The sequence below is a fragment of the Schistocerca nitens genome, chromosome 6 (genome assembly GCF_023898315.1).
Source record: "Schistocerca nitens isolate TAMUIC-IGC-003100 chromosome 6, iqSchNite1.1, whole genome shotgun sequence".
Taxonomy (NCBI): Eukaryota; Metazoa; Arthropoda; class Insecta; order Orthoptera; family Acrididae; genus Schistocerca; species Schistocerca nitens.
Window position 1 is genome coordinate 216114877 of NC_064619.1, and position 18051 is coordinate 216132927.

Consider the following 18051-nt stretch of genomic DNA (forward strand, 5'->3'; position numbering starts at 1 on the left):
CTCGTGAAGAGTTCTGTGCGGAAATGTTGCATTGGATAGAGGATGACGAGACATTCCTAAACACAATAATGTTCAGCCATGAGTCAATATTTTATATCAGTGGCGCGGTGAACACCCACAACTGCAGAATATGGGGCAGCGAAGATCCACATGCAACCCTGGAACAAGTTCGCGACCGCCCCATACTTAGTATGTTTTGTGCTCTTAACAAATTGAAAGTGTACCGTCCTTTCCTCTTCATGGAGAAAACTGTCACTGGTATTGTGTATCTGGATACACTTGAAAACTTTTTAATTCCACTGATCGATGAAGATGACCTAGATGGAATTGTTTACTATCAGCAAGACGGTGCACCACCTCATTTCCTCACGGAAGTTCGAAGTTCCTCGATAATCGCTTTCCTCGTGGGTGGATCGGCCGTGAAAGGCCAATCGCATGGCCACCTCACTCTCCACTCTTGACACTGCTGGATTTCTTTCTCTGGGCTTTCATTAAAGACAGTGTGTATGTTCCTCCCCTACCAAACAATTAAGCCGACCTGAAAAATCGAAACTACGCTGCCGTTGCCCAAGTTACGCCCGACTTTCTGCAACGAATGTGGGAAGAAATTGGTTACCGGTGGGATGTTCTCCGCATCACAGATGGTAGTCACATCGAACTAGAATGACACTCGACACTTTTATGTGAAACTGGAGGCTATTTGCTATAAAATGACGCATCTGCCGATTCTGTAGGTTATCTCAATAAATTTCTATATCAGTCCAAAGTTGGAAAGTCCTTTTTGACTCACCCAGTAATTCATGAATATCGCATGAAGAAATTAAAGACACTTATTCACCAAACGATTTTGCTTGCCAAGTAGAGTCAAAAACTTAAATATCATGGGCTCCAAAACTTTGTTTATTGCGAGTTATTCGAATGGGAAGATGATATATCTGTGCTTGACATAGGTAGTTGCCATAAATGTATCTGATGCCAGCCATAGCTGGTTTGTACGAGAAATATCACAAACTGATATTACTAGTTTGGTTGTAACACCTTGGACGTAGTTCACCCGTTTGCCATAAAAAATCAATAGACATGAAAGTAGTTTGTGAAAGACACAGGATGTGGAGGCTAAGATACACGTTTAGCAAACAGTGTACTGATGGCTGGAGCGTGCCATACTTTGGTCAGCCACCGATGAGCGTTTCCTCAATACACCGGCACTGCTAACGTACTTGAAAGATTGACTACAGTGTGTGAAGAAAATTCTTATGACACTGTTCCTTTCAAAACGCCAGCCCTGTCATTAATGTAACAGTCGACAATGCTAAAAAGTATTGTACAATACGCTTCAGACGATAATGTGACACTCAACGTTACGATGGACAGGAAAGATCCGTTTTATAACACTGTTAGAAAGTTGGTGCGAAAGCAGGTTACGTCCAAGTAGTCCATAGTTGTCATGTGCCTTAGATTACTACCACAGGTCCCATGGTAGCCCTGGCGAACGTCCCCCATAGCATAATACTGCCCCCAAAGACACAGTGCACGTTTCGAACAGCCGTTCGCGTGTATGTCGGCGTATTCGGACACGACGATCAACATGGTGTATCAAGAAACACGATTCATCCGACCAGGCGATACGTTTCCATTAATCCACGATCCAATATCGGTGACCTCGTACCTACTGAAATCCTAACTGGTGATATCTATAGGTTTACATGGGAATACGTTAAGGTCATCTGCTGCGGGGCACCACGTTCAGCAATGTGCACTGAAAAGTGTGCCTCGAGAAACTTCTGCCTGCACCAGCATTGTAGTCTGTCATCAGACCTAACACAGATCGACACCTATCCTACATTACAGAGAAGACAAGCCTACGAACTCTGTGGTGAGGCGTGGATGTCCAACACTTCGTCATCCATTCGTGCTTTCACGATCCGTCAACGACTCCCCATAGATCATCACGACAGAAGTACGCGAGCAGCCGACTAGCTTCACCGTTTTCGAGGTCCTTGCTACCAGACACCGGGCTATAACACTCTCCCTTTTGTCGAAGTCGGTTATGTCAGTTGGTTTCCCCATTAACGGCCTGTATTGTCGCTAGAATAATTCTCCATTTGTCTCTACTCCGCTTCCGTACCGTGTAACGTGCCCGAAAGGTCACCAGGTGGTAATAAAATCGTGGTGAGCAGTGCCCATAATGTTTTGGCTTATCAGTGTATGTCTAAACGTATATTTTTACGGGTATACTGATTCGCCTATCATGAAAATATATTGCTGAGGAAGATTCGAAGATGACAGTTGTTCCTGTCGAAACTGGTCGATAAAAAAACAACTGCTACTTACTGTGTAGCTAACAGAACTTTTCAATCTCTGAATACTGATAGTCAATTTGTAGAAATATTGGCTAATGAGATATGTTTTAAGTTCTTTTGAATTAATAGGGATTCCCAGTTTTTTGCTTGATGTGGATGAGTACTTGCTGAGTATCTTATTACCAGAGACTATAACTGTAATCTAAACTTTGGACAAGGGGGCAAAAGTCTACATGAAAATTATTTTTGTGTCTTGTATTGTGACTGTGTATGTCACAGTTTAGAACTCGACCTTGGCTACAAAAAATTTCTTTAAAGTGCATATAGATTTCTCCTTCCAATTTCTCATTCTGAGGAACTTAGATCACTTCTTCATTTTATTTCTATACGGGGAAGGATATATGTACTATTTTTCTGAAAGCTGCGTCTCCTGGCTGACTGTGGGAGAATGAGGATCACAGGGTTGCAACTGCAAGTGGGTGATGAAATTGTGTCTCGCTGAAAGGCGGAGTCACGGCTAGATACAGACTGAACGGACAGTCGCTGTCAGAGATGTGTCCCATGTTATGCTGAGAGCTTCACAGAGAGCAGGAGGCTGCATTCGGTAGGCCATAAACTTCCATTGTGAGAAGCAGCACGAGGAATGCTTTCTAAAACAGATAGAGATCTGCAACTGGATGGGAGAAAAATCTGTTAGACCCAAAGGAGGCCAACAGTCATTGATGTTTAAATTCTGAAAGGGAGCCCCGCTTTGGTTCACCAAAATTATTTTTGCAGTGGTGTTGAAGACTCGCGAGTGCATATCTGCAGTCGCTTTCATTAGCCAAAACGCGAAACCACTTTCATAGTGGGAGAGAAATTATGCTCACTGCCCCACGCTAAGACAAAAATTTTATGTTACTGGTTAATAACAGTAGGTTCTTTAGAAGAAGGGAGATTGTTGCTGTTGTTAAAAATTTTTCATTGTTCACAACTTGGAAGGTCTACAGTGACTGGCTAGCGAAAATCCGGTGCTGAGAGAACCAGCAAAATTTTGAGAAGATCAGAGAGATCGTTGGGTCGTTAAAGGGACACGTGTCTTCGACTTAAAAATTTCAGAGAGGGAGGACTCCCTGCTACAGCTAATGATCGATCTCAGAGCTGAACTTGTAATTCTCTGCTACCACTGAAGACATCTTCTGCACCTGAGGCTTAGAACGATGGTAAGCATGCGCCTTATTTGCTTACGTCGTGACGAGAGAACCGCAAAGTCGTTTGTTTCGAGTTAAGGTTTTGTTGATCTGAAATAATTCACGCAGTCATCTAGTTAGCAAGCACTTACACGTGAAAACTGGTGCTCATATGCGCTTTTCCTAGTTATATCTCTAATCTGTTTGACTGCTTCAGCAATAATTGGCACTTTAGATGGACATAGCTAATTGTATCATTTCATTTCAAGTTCCACCTACCTGTGCCAAGGAATTATCGTGAAAGTTTAATGTTTCGTTTGAACCTTTTTGACACCTCGTAATTATTGGTAATACTTATTCAATAACTGGAATAAAATTAACGCAACTCAGTAATAAGGAGGGTTCTATTGTGAACTTCACTTTAATTCCATAGCTGGATGACATCCCTCGTCATTTTATCTACGTAGGCTATGGCACCTCGTATATCTGGTTTAATAGTACCACCCCTGTTAAAATTTAGATGTTCAATAGGTTCCGTTGACGACATTTTCTTAATGTTTCAGATGATCTTACAGGTATTGGTCTGTTCACTTTAAAGGTCACCAGGTTCAGATCTTCTCTGTATCACCGTGGTATGCTCAGAGCCGAATCCAGGATTTTGGTCTAGGAAATTTTGTATCATCGTGACGTCTCCAAATTCAAGTAGAGTAAACGAAGGCGTTTTCTTAATCAATTATAACACGAACTACAATAGCAAGAAATTTGCGATTCTGTTAAGACTGAAAACTATGTTGCAAAAAATTTCTGTCTCTCTCATTATGAGATTAAGAAGAACCAAATTTACATCTTGGGGGGGGGGGGGGGGGACAGGTTACTAAATGTAAATGAACCAGTAACGAAACGTGCTGTTCTTCTTTGCATCTTCTCTATTTCCTCTATCAGTCCTATCTGTTAAGGATTTGACATTGATGGGCAATATTCTTTCCTCTATCATTCTCATCTGGTACGGTCCCACATTCATGAGCAATGTTCTAGTATTGCTCGAACGAGTCATTTCGAGAGATTTGTAAGCTACCTCCTTTGCTGACAGACTACATTTTCTGAGAATTCTTCCAATGTATCTCAATTGGCATATGTCTTACTTGTGATTAATTTTATGTGGTCTTTCCACTTTAAATCGCTCCTTACGCATACTCCCATGTATTTAATGGGTGTGGCTGCTTCCAGTGATTGTTCTGCAGTCGTGTAATCATACCGTAACGGGTCTTTCTACATATTTATGCGCAGTACGAATGGTTCAAATGGCTCTGAGCACTATGGGACTTAACATCTGAGGTCATCAGTCCCCTAGAACTTAGAACTACTTAAACATACCTAACCTAAGGACATCACACACACCCATGCCCGAGGCAGGATTCGAGCCTGCGACCGGAGCGGTCCCGCGGTTGCAGACTGAAGCACCTAGAACCGCTCGGCCTACCCAGCCGGCTATGCGCAGTACGCTACAATCGTTTATACTGAGTGCCAACTGTCAATCCCTGCACGAAGAGCTGATCCTCTGTAGCTTTAATGATTCTTATCGGCGCGCTTTCTTTGGTTGGTGCCCGAATAGCTTCGAGTGTATTCGGATTGCAAATGTTATCTCCTCTTCTTGATGCCCAAGTTGCATGTAGTTTCAGTACTAGTGCTTGACCTACAAAAGAAGGCGCTGCAAAGAATTGCAAGACTTTGCTGACTGTCATTACAGTTAGGGTACTTCATTTGTTTTTCCGCAAGATGTGCTGCGTTATGTTGCGGACGCAGCGTATGTTTAGCAGCAGAACGTGTCATTGCGAGAGCGGGCGCGGAAGTAAGAGGGGATGTCATCACGGTAAATTAGTGGAAATACGTTGCTCCATCAGTGGTCAAATTTACAAATTGAGAAGTGAGAAAAGGACTGGATGTAGTAAACTGAATGTAGCCGAATATAGTGAGTCCACTATTAGAGCAACGTAATTTTTGTAACTAATTCTGGTCTTTTGCCCCCTGCAGTATGGCTTGTCATTTTTTCCAGCAAGTGCGATAATGTGCTGTTTGTTGTCTTCTGGTTCAGATATGTGTGGATTGCAGCGCTCCCTTAGCTAGTATTGACCAGGCTGTTCCTGCTGCTGTTATCTCTGTGACTTACTCGCTGAATTTGTTAAGAGTGCGTGATACCCTTCACTGTATTATGTGAATACACCCCAAAGTATTATTACTGTTTTTAATCGACGAAATGGCTTGAATCAAGCAGAGTTGTTTTTTATTTTTAAAAAAGTGCTGCTTGGAAGCAAATTTCTTCCTCCCTTTCTAGCTCATACAGTGGCGCCTCTAAGTTCAGGCGATTGACACCACACAGCACGTACTCCATGTCTATGTACCTTTGTCACCTTGAGTCGCTCCGGTCCACAATTCATACATTCAGTGTTCTATTCAGCCGACAGATATGACAATCACGTCAACTTTCTTCATCCTTCCACCCACTTTACATTACGTTATTCTCTGTGCATAAAATTTAACACTACTGGCCATTAAAATTGCTACACCACGAAGATGACGTGCTAACGACGCGAAATTTAACCGACAGGAAGAAGATGCTGTGATATGCAAATGATCAGCTTTTAAGAGCATTCACACAAGGTTGCCGCCGGTGGCGACACCTACAACGTGCTGACATGAGGAAAGTTTCCAACTGATTTCTCATACACAAACATCAGTTGACCGGCGTTGCCTGGTGAAACGTTGTTGTGATGCCTCGTGTAAGGAGGAGAAATGCGTACCATCACGTTTCCGACTTTGATAAAGGTCGGATTGTAGCCTATCACGATTGCGGTTTATCGTATCACGACATTGCTGCTCGCGTTGGTCGAGATCCAATGACTGTTAGCAGATTATGGAATCAATGGGTTCATGAGGGTAATAAGGAACGCCGTGCTGGTCCCAACGGCCTCGTATCGCTAGCAGTCGAGATGACAGGCATCTTATCCGCATGGCTGTAACGGATCGTGCAGCCACGTCTCGATCCCTGAGTCAACAGATGAGGACGTTTGCAAGACAACAGTCGTCTGCACGAACAGTTCGACGACGTTTGCAGCAGCTTGGACTATCAGATCGGAGACCATGGCTGCGGTTACCCTTGACACTGCAACTGGAGCGCCTGGGTGCACGAATGGCAAAACGTCATTTTTTCGGATGAATCCAGGTTCTGTTTACAGCATCATGATGGTCGCATCCGTGTTTGGCGACATTGCGGTGAACGCACATTGGAAGTGAATATTCGTCATCACCATACTGGCGTATCACCCGGCGTGATGGCATGGGGTGCCATTGGTTACACGTCTCGGTCACCTCTTGTTCGCATTGACGGCACTTTGAACAGTGGACGTTACGTTTCAGATGTGTTACGCCCCTTGGCTCTACCGTTGATTCGATCCCTGCGAAACCGTACATTTCAGCAGGATAACGCACGACCGCATGTTGCAGGTCATGTACGGGCCTTTCTGGATACAGAAAAGGTTCGATTGCTACCCTGGCCAGCACATTCTCCAGATCTCTCACCAATTGAAAACTTCTGGTCAATGGTGGCCGAGCAACTGGCTCGTCACAATACGCCAGTCAGTACTCTTGATGAACTGTGGTATCGTGTTAAAGCTGCATGGGCAGCTGTACCTGTACACGCCGTCCAAGCTCTGTTTGACTCAATGCCCATGCGTATCAAGGCAGTTATTACGGTCAGAGGTGGTTGTTCTGGGTACTGAATTCTCAGGATATGTGCACCCAAATTGCGTGAAAATGTAATCAGATGTCAGTTCTAGTATAATATATTTATCCAATAAATACCCGTTTATCATCTGCATTTCTTCTTGGTGTAGCAATTTTAATGGCCAGTAGTGTACAGTCCTATCGCACACACAATATAAAAATTTACATGCGTTGTGTTTCCTTTTACAACAGTATTAAGATAATTTTGTGTTACACAGATTTACATTCCTTCAAGAAAAATGGATCAGATTACTGTAACGGAAAATCCGCGTAGATTAATAAAATTTGTAAATAAACAGGGGAGCTACATTTTCCAAAATAATCTATGAACTATTCTTCTACACATGGATGGGCGAGTCCGCGCTGGGACCGGACAGAACGCATGTCCTGATAGGAGTGGTCCTTACATAACGCTGCCCAGCTGCTGAGTGTCTCATTCACAAGGCCACTGACGCAGCGAGTGTTATCTCTCTCCGTCTTTCTCTAGCGGCGGCTATGACTTGCGCAACCGTGCAGTGTTCGCAGTATCTGGCTACGGGAAGGTCGCTATTACACCGAAGAATTTGTGAAAATACTGTTCATTGATGGTGGTTAAGCAACTGGTCAACACTGGTAGATTAGCCGTCGCTCGTAAGGGTTGAAAAGTAAAGAGCACCGTGTTTAGCGCCTCACTGTGTTCAACCGCAATCGTTACGACATGCTTGAACGATACCCTACACTTAACCAACAAATCACGATAGTAACCACAGTTGAAAGATTCAACTACGTAAACTCAAGCACAACTTCAAAATTTAAATTCCAAAACAAAAATGACAACCGATGAACAAACTCATAACAACTGCGGTACCAACTCGCAAAATGAAACTTTTCTCTGTAACCAGTTGTATCTCTGTAAGCAATACGAATTAGGCTCACCTTATATTTGAATTAATCTAGATTACTACCTATCAAAATATTTACTACTACTACTACTACTGAAACGTTGCCAGCGTTTTGTAAAAGTTGAATAAGTTCTACCGACGCATATTAAGTGTGATCATGCAAAATCACGTTCAGTGGCTTTTGTAGTTTGTTCGTGATTAATAATCTGTGGACATATCCACAGACAGAACCAAATTCTAATAAGCCATGTAACAAATGTAAAAGCGAAACAGGTACTCATATTTTTTTTACTCCAATGTTTTGTCTAACAAAAGTGACAAAATCTGTCGACGCCATCTCGATCACGTAAGATTCAAAACCAGTGACAAAAAGGTAATCAGTTTCCCAATACATTTACTTTTAAGTTTTCTCAGTTACGAAATTTAAACGTCAAACGTCTCGTCCCTTCTATTTTGCATGTGTGTTTATCGATTACAGGTAAACAGTTAGCACTTACAGAAGAGACGCGGCGCTCTAGCGAAAAGAGATTAAATTACCTCCGCCTTCAATCACAAATCGTTGCTTTTAATAATACTTAGGATTCATTTCAAGCTCTGAAGGCCATTACACAAATTATTTAGTTTGATGAAGAAATAATGGTAACTAATTCAAACATTTGTAGATAAGTTACCTACTGCTTCTCTTACCAGCTGTACAGGCTTGAAGAACAGATAACGTACGTTCTCAATTTTGTGCAGATTTTTAGATTGGTGTTCTTACGGCCTCGTTACGCTATTTAGTCATAATGCAGCTTCTTCCTCGGTGAATCAGACAACTAATACAATTCTATACATAACACGACACGCACAAAAGCGATATTTCTGGGACTAATAGTATCTTTACACTCAAATGACCATAATTGTCATACAGATGCCAATTAATGCCTCATTCTGCACCTAAAAAGGCGGAAAGACTGATTCAGCTTATAGAAAAGTTAAAATAACCTTCGGTGAAATTAGAAGGAGAGAGGTCAACTTTAAGAGTATAAGATGATTTCAACTTTAAACGCAGATGGGAAGAGTACGTTGAAAGTCTTTGCAAACGAGAGGAACTCTGATGAGGAAATATAACAAGGAATAGCAGTCGACATGGAAGACAACGGGCATCCAGTATTAGACTTGCGATAATATAAGACGGAAGACATAAATATCATTCCTTCAGATTTTATAATACTATTGTGGGAAGTCGCAGCCAGAAATCTTTTCACGTTAGTTTGTAGAATTTATTTAGGCTGGAGACCTACCATACGACTTTCGGAAAAACATCAGCCATACAAAACCAAACATAGGAAGGGCAGATAAAAACGAAAATTATAGCAAAATCAGCTTAACGGCTCATACGTCAAAGCTGTTGATAAGAGTAGTGTACAGAAAAATTGAAAAAGAGTTAAGGACCTGCTAAGTGACTATCAGGTTGGCTTTAGGAAAGGTAAAGGTATTAGAAAGATATATCTTCTGGTAAACCTTCCGGGATGTAAGGTCGTGGTCCATGAAACTCTTCGGCTCCTAACGTTTCGTCCACAGCTGCGCTGGACATCTTCAGAGGGGTGTTTCTCCTCCGGTGAGTCTTGCCGACCGACGGGTCGGACGTCTGAGAGCGACCCGTCAGTCGGCAAGACTCACGGGAGGAGAAACACCCCTCTGAAGATGTCCAGCGCAGCTGTGGACGAAACGTTAGGAGCCGAAGAGTTTCATGGACCACGACCTTACATCCCGGAAGGTTTACCAGAAGATATGTCATCCGGTCGTGAAAGCCTTCATACTATGATTAGAAAGATAGTTCTGACGTTGACTTGATAACGGAACCAAGACTTACGACAACTCAAGAAATATTAATAGGATTTAACGGTATACAAAAAGGGTTCATCGGTATAAAATGTGCGAGATGTTCGAAATACTCAGTAAAATAGATTCATGCTATGAGGAAAGGCTCATAAGCAGCAAGTTCACTGAACGGTCTTTGGGAAGGCATTGTTGGTAGCCGCTTGATTCATCTGGACGCTCAGTTGCTCAACAGTTGCACGTCTATTCACCCGTATACATCTCCCCAGCCGTTGTTCACCCCTGTCATGTATGGCCCGTGGAGCACCACAGTTGATTCGGCGCCGGTTTTGGATAGTGCCTTTTTGCCACGCACAGTACAGTTTAACAACGTCGGCACGCAAACAGTTTACAAACTTAGCCGCTTCGAAAACTTTTCCACCCATGGCTGTCAAAAAGCCAGTAACCATTGCCCTTTCAGACATCAGAAAATTCACTCCATTTTTACATTACGACAATGACTGCACTGCTTTCCGCGTCCCCACAACACGCCCAATACCCTCTACTGCTAGTGCTGCCGCCTGCCCTCTGTGGGTGGTTATTGCACCTTGACTCGGAACAAAGGCTGTGGTCGCGTTAATGTGACGGGATTGTGTATTTGCCTGGACTGGGATGTCGCTACCGATAATTTCGCCGTTCTGTATTCAGCGACGCCTGAAATCAGGTTTCTGCGCAAGCGAGCGCCGATGACGCAGTGTTTTCATTCAGGCAGCTCAGCGAGCTAACAGTTGTGCGATAATCACTGTGTGACGAAGCTCGTTCCGCAGCAGATATAAGCATCTGCAGCGAAGCTCAGAGTCAATCTGCACGCAGCCGGCGATTGGCATACCAGCTTCCAGGCAGCAACATGAAACTCGAGAGCATCGTGCCAAACTTCAAGGCGCCGTCCACGCAGGGGCCACTTGACTTCTACAAGTGGAAAGGAGACTCTTAAGTTGATTCTGTTACCAATCATCTGAATTTTAACTGACATCAGATTCTAAATTAAAAGACTGGAATGACAGTAGCTTAACTATCTCTATTTTTAGTTGTACAGATAAAGATTTTTATCTTTTTGCGCATAGCTCTTTTTGAAAGAGATTAATTTATGATCTAATCAGCGCACCTTCTGCATCTGTGCAGTAAAGCTGTACTGTTCCGATATAACCATACCCTAATGAGAAATTTATTTCACCAAATTTTTCTGTAAATCTAAGTGATTTAACTGCATTCTGTCATCTAGGAGGACAGTCACTTTTCTTGTGTATTTTGACACTACGAGTAATTTAAAATTTTTATATGCGCCAGCTTGTAACGTATCATTTCTGGCGTCTAGGGGAGAGGGTGTGGGGCAGCAATTACCTTACAGGGATTCAAATTGAAGGCGTAATTTTGCTTGTATCTTACTTTTATCCGATAGAAAGAAGCATCTTCCAAAGGTGGTCTTGGCTGTTAGTAACCCAAGAGTCGACGCCCAGCTAAGTTCTCACAATCCTCGTAGGCCTTCTTTTGAGGACCGAGCGGGGTGGCGCAGTGGTTAGACACTGGACTCGCATTCGGGAGGACGACGGTTCAATCCCGCGTCCGGCCATCCTGATTTAGGTTTTCCGTGATTTCCCTAAATCACTCCAGGCAAATGCCGGGATGGTTCCTCTGAAAGGGCACGGCCGACTTCCTTCCCTAATCCGATGAGACCGATGACCACGCTGTCTGGTCTCCTTCCCCAAACCAACCAACCAACCTTCTTTTGAGGCCGATATCTGATGGTTTGGTTTTCCTTAATCCACCTGCATTGAGACTCACAATGCATATTGGGTAATGTGAACCACATCTGCTAGGCTCGCTTCCCGTGACACCACGTATTTTCCTAGGACACTTAAACTGAAAAATGGAATTGTGATACTTCCAGGGAAGCGTTGTTGGCGCCAGGAAGGGGTGACCAGTGACACTGCTCGCTTCTGACAGCTACTTCAGGAAAGGAGACCCGGACTCTCGCCCTTTATTTCCACTGTCGCTGTAAATATAAAACTGAGGGCAATGTTGCAATGCCTTTGTTATTAAGAAGAACGATGCAATATTCCTCTGGACAGGCATGCATGTCCGAAGGAACAGGTACTGCAGCGTCTACAGCCGAAAAGTGTTTAGTGGAAGATGAGAGAAAAATTCGTACCAGACCGGGACTCGAACCCGGATTTCCCACTTTATAAGGCTGGTGGCCTTAACCGCTTTGGTTATTTGCTAGCTCGTGAATTCGAATACATGTTGAGACGCGGAACGGCGACATATGGAAGTTTGGGTCTGGCTGTCAGCGTTGCAAGGGTGGCCAAAGCTGTTATGGCGACCGCTCGCGTAAAACGGGAGATCCGGTTTCGAGTCCCGGTACGCACATTCATTATCGTCATTCCCTTATACAGCTGATGGGTGTCCGTATTCAAAACTGCGAACATTTCATATAGAATTAACTGCCTACCAGTTGCCTTCTAAACATGAAGTATGTCAGTGATTTGTCGAACGTAAAAAAAAAAAAAAACAAAAAACATTTGCTGCATCTATTTTTTACTTGCTGACTATCGTGGGGAGACAACTGCACATCACATCCATAGACAAAATGAGGTGCACAAGATATTACTGATACAGATTCAAGGTACATACAAAGAAATGTATTATATAAAAAATTACGAAGGTCAATGGTACATTTTAAATATGATTCATAAGGTTCTATTGTACTGTGGTCCTGTCACATATACATGGCTGAATCTTAATTAGCAGAATGAGAAAAGGGAAATGGTTTCTGTTCATTTAAAAATAAGCTAAATTTCTATGTGATGTTCTTACAAAAAACAAACACAATTTCCTTTCCCATCTGTTAAATAGTTTCATATTTCCTGATTAGAAAGAGACACTTTGTAACAGTAAAATCAACTTTATTATTCATTTTTAAAATTTTATAACTTCCTACGTCATTTTTTTTCATTGAATGTTTGCCTTTGTAATAGCTCTATATCTGTATCACTAATACCTACCCCTAGGTCAGTTGTTACAAGTACATAAATAATAACATGAAGATAATGTTTCCATTTTGTTATTTTCTCATAACAGCCTCCTGATAATCTACTTTACAGTGCACTTTCATTTTCTGGTAAATATGTGGTTGGCTAACATAAAACTGGAAAATATTAAGTTCTTGTTTCGCCATGTAATTGATACTTACGAGGAGAGTTTCTTCAAGTAAATCTAGCTTGTACTGGAATGAGTATGAAACACTACACAAAGGGAAAGAAATGATGGCATAGTCGTAACATCTGCTGTTAATCAAATCTTTTGATTACATTATAAAGGCCCTCTAACGATTAACGTAGCTTTCTGTGAAACTTGGCAGCCGTGTCATCACTCATATTTGTACAGCAGTTTTGTCTTGGTGCAACTCTTAACAATTTTGGAGTTCTTAGATTATAAACAGATTTAGCATTATATTACCCAGATGCCATCATTCCATTAACATAACAGAGATATACCAGACTGAAAGAGCCAATAGAAATTTTGAAGTAATTGCAAAAAGTGTAAAGCACTAATATATATACACTGACTTAATAAAAAAAATGCCTTGTGGCTAGGTCCTCCCGTCGGGTAGACCGTTCGCCCGGTGCAAGTCTTTCGAGTTGACACTACTTCGTCGACTTGCGTGTCGATGGGGATGAAATGATGATGATGAAAAGGACAACACAATACCCAGTCCCTGAGTGGAGAAAATCTCCAACCCAGCCGAGAATCGAATCCAGGCCGTTAGACATGACATTCCGTCGCGCTGACCACTCAGCTACCAGGGGCGGACACTGACTTAATAGATAAATTCATACGTAAATATAAAAAAATAAGTAACACTAGAGTCTGCAACAGCATGCATATAGTTACAAAATTATAAAAATAATTTCTAACAAATCTTCTGCAAAGGAAAATTGCAACTAAAAAACGAGCTGCTTAAACAGCTAGTGATTGAAATTTCGTGAGAAGATCCCGACGCAATGAGAAACACCTTTGTTTCAATGACGTCCGCTGCCAATCCTGTATCATATTTGTGACTCTCTGTCCCCTATTTCTCAATAATACAAAACGTGCTCTTCTTCTTTGAACTTTCTCGAAGTACTTGTTAATCCTATCTGGTAAGCATCCCACACCGCGCAGCAGTACTCCTAAAGAGGACAGACAAGCGTAGTGTAGGCAGTCTCTTTAGTAGATGTGTTGCATCTTGTAAGTCTTCTGCCAATAAAATGCAGTCTTTGGTTAGCCTTCCCCATAACATTTTCTTTGTGTTCTTTCCAAATTAGGTTGTTCGTAATTGTAATTCCTAGGTATTTAGTTGAATTAATAGCCTTTAGATTTGATTGATTTATTGCGTAACCGAAGTTTAACGGATTCCTTTGAGAACTCATGTGGATGACCCCACACTTTACATTATTAAGGGTCAATAGCTAATTTCCGCACCATACAGATTCTTACCTAAATCGTTTTGCAATTGGTTTTGATCTTCTGATAACTTTACTAGACGATAAACAACAGCGTCATCATTACATTATTGTAGATTGTGAGTAGTGAAATCTAACAGAAACATTTCATAACAGAACAAGAAGCTTTAATGTTGAAAAACCGACTGGTCACAGTAAGAGCGAGAAATAATATGGTAAGATTAGCAAGTGAGATGGAAGGAAAAAACAAACATAGAAGAGCATGAGAACAACAAACGTGGTTTATGATGCAGAAAAGAAACTGGTTCCATGTTAGACAGAAACAAAACACTGGAATATTACGAGAGAGAACCTACATCAATGATACGAGAGAGAAGCTTTTTCTCATCTTGAAAACAGACTGATTTGGGATAAGAAGAAGGTCACAGCTTAGTGACTAGAAAATTTAACAGATACAGCCGTTAATGTAATAACAACTATGTCAGATACTGATAATATGGATTATGAATAACGTGGGGGTAAGAGTGAGATGGAACAGTTGCATCAAAAGTGAAGGAGTAGTCGATTTCAAAAACTCATGTAACTTTCTTAATCGGCTGAATACTGACGTAAATTCACAGACAGTATTTGTAATATCAGCTCTCTTCTTTTCTTGAAATCTTGCTTCAAAACTCCTGTTATATTAAGAAATAAGAACCGTTGTGTAAATGATGGAAAAGAAAAAGATACCGTAGAAATCGTCTATGTTTCCGAAAAATGGTAGTTATGAATCAATTTTTATCTTATATCCGCAGTTGGTGTGTTCTGTTCTCACACCCAGCAGACTTCACGCCGGTGTGTACCACAGAGCTGGGACGCATCGCCGTCCACAACCCGGAGTTCCAGAAGCGAGGAGTCAAGCTGCTGGCGCTCTCCTGCGACAAGCTCAAGGACCACGTCGACTGGGTCAATGTGAGTCTTCCACACTTCTGGCTAACTCTGACTGAATTGAGAGCGAGATGAGATTCGTAATATCTCCACATTACACCAGGGCTCACCAATATCACACTTGTTCTGTCTACAGGACATCAAGTCGTACTGCAAGGACATTCCCGGCGACTTCCCGTACCCCATCGTGTCCGACGAGACTCGCGAGCTGGCCGTCAAGCTGGACATGATCGACGAGCGTGACAAGGACAACGTGGAGAAGGCGATGACGGTGAGGGCCATGTACGTCATCGGGCCGGACAACCGGCTGCGACTCTCCATGGTGTACCCCGCGTCCTGCGGCCGGAACGTCGAGTGAGTACCGCTGCCACACCCTCCACACCAATACACACACCCACCCACCCACCCACCCTCCCACCCACACACACACACACGCAGTGTACACTAATACATGTACACTGCACTCTGTACGTGGTTGATGAGACGCGTGTCTGCTGGTGTTGCAGTGAGCTGCTGCGCGTGATCGACTCCCTGCAGCTGACGGACCGGCTGAAGGTGGTGGCCACTCCCGCCAACTGGACGCCCGGCACCAAGGTGATGATCCTGCCGCACGTGCCCGACCAAGACCTGCCCAAGCTCTTCCCTGGCGGCGTCGAGCGCGTCTCCATGCCCTCCGGCAACAACTACGTGCGCACCACCACCGACTACTGAGACAACCCACTTCTACTTGTCCTAATATTACTGTTGTTAATGTACAAAATGTTCTTGTTTTAAATATATCTTTAATAAAAGTACCATGTATACATCTTTTTCAAAAATTTTGTTTTTTATTTCACTAAATTATGGATTACTCTTCATTAGTATCTTTGTTACCTACTTAAAAGAAAACTTAAGATATAATGCTGTTACTCATGTGGATAATTTTTTTTGTTGCCTATTCTGTGGATCATATCCGTGAAGACACGCTGTGACGTGGAACATGTCAGTAACAAGTTATCAAATACTATACAGTTTATCTGTGAAAAAAAAATGATTACATTCTGCGTATTTTCGTAACTGGATTTTATGTTTCAGTCTTTATCTACAACAAAATCTGCAAAATGTAACCTAACCTCATACACATTATCGACTCTGAAATTAATCTATCATACAGAAGGAGTTTAGAAGTGGAAATGATTTCAGTTTTTTAAAGCTTTCAGTATCTGCCAGTGTCCTTGATTCACAAGAGGATCTGACAGGTATTTTCGTACCTGTCATACTTCACTCCGTCATGTGCTGAGAGTGAGGCTAAATTATGAATAGTGGAAGTTATTTCTGTTCTTAGTGCTAGAGTATCTGATCAAAAGTATCTGGACACCTATTAGTAGACAATACATGGGGAGTGTGTCCATCGTTCGACTTTATGACGTCTTGAACTCCGCTGGGGACACATTGAATGAGGTGTCTGAATCTCTGTTGTGGAATAGCATGCCATTATTTCTCTAGAGCCGACACCAGATGAGACAAGTAGTGAAGCTGAACGCTCGGGCGTGGGGCGTAGTCGACCTTCCAAGTCACCCCAAAGGTGTTCCATTGTGTTGAGGTCGGGACTCTGGGCAGGCCAGTCCATTTCAGGAAAACTATTGTCCAGAAACCATTGCCTCATAGATGCTGCTTTATGACAGGGTGAAATGCCATGCTGATATAAACAGTCATTGTCTCCATACTGTTCCTTTACTGTATGCAGTATGCAATGTTGTAGGATGTATTCGTATTCTTCCGAATTTAGAGTTTTATTTTAAAGTGCAATACGTGGACCACTCCCTAACCTTCACTGTTGGGACTAGAGGTGATCGCAGGTAACGTTTGGCATACATCGCGAAACCCTGACATTTTCGTCGGATCGTCACAGAGTACAGGACTCTTCACTCTAAATCAGTTGTTTCCGGTCATCCACTGCTCTTTACGCCACCTCAGGCATCGCTTAGCATTGGCTACAGAAAATCGTGCCTTACGAGGAGCGGAGTCGTTGTGCTGGTTGGACTGCTGGTAGCACACTGGAACTCAAGATTGAATCGCTCCGTTAATTTCGTGCGAGTTTTTACAACCACTATCGCCAGTGCTCTTCGGTACTTGACCTTCAGTACATGAAGTCTGCATGGTCTTGATTTCACTGTGGTTGTTCCTTCCTATCTCCACTTCACGATCACGCCACCAACGGTCGGCATGGGCAGCTTTAGAAGGGTTGAAATATCCCCTTGAATTTGTTACGTAGGCGACGTCCAATGACTAGCCCACGTTCGAAGTCACTGAGCTCTTCTGAACCATCCAGTCCGTTGTCATTGCTTCACCAGTGACAATACTGTGCACGTCCTTTTATACTGGCCATGCAAGGAGAAAATTGAATTAACTTCCGATATAAAACGGCTTAAAGAAATAGAACAAGACATTATTAAGAACAACAGTGGAAAGGTTTACAGAAGGTTTAGAAAGGTATTTAACCCGGCATCAGCTATGTAATCTAGAAATCAGCACAGAAAATAAGTGATAAATTTGGGAAACTACTTTTACTCCCTTCACAGCTGCGAGCTCCCGGTTAGGAAATCTAGAGTCGAAAAACCTCCGTCCACTCTAGATGCAAAACGACAGTCTCTCGAGAAACTCAAGGAAATAATCAAGTTTAAAAAGTAAGAAGTCTCTTGGGGAAAAA

At 42.6% G+C, this 18051-nt stretch overlaps 2 protein-coding genes across 3 annotated transcripts in view; one reads left to right on the plus strand and one right to left on the minus strand.

Moving 5' to 3' along the window:
- The window catches only part of LOC126263002 (peroxiredoxin-6-like), a 236014-nt gene that overhangs the window by 171323 nt on the left and 46640 nt on the right, over positions 1–18051 (minus strand). The window lies entirely within an intron of this gene.
- LOC126262999 (peroxiredoxin-6-like) overlaps positions 1–18051 on the plus strand; it is a 192794-nt gene that overhangs the window by 62133 nt on the left and 112610 nt on the right. The window contains exons 2-4 of one of the 2 annotated variants that reach the window (XM_049959957.1): positions 15230–15386; positions 15499–15716; positions 15869–16153. The exons of the other annotated variant lie outside the window; for it this stretch is intronic. Coding sequence (XP_049815914.1) covers positions 15230–15386; positions 15499–15716; positions 15869–16073 — 580 coding nt within the window. The 3' untranslated portion in view covers positions 16074–16153. Of the gene's footprint in view, positions 1–15229; positions 15387–15498; positions 15717–15868; positions 16154–18051 lie in introns of those variants that run through there. 2 annotated transcript variants of the gene reach the window in all.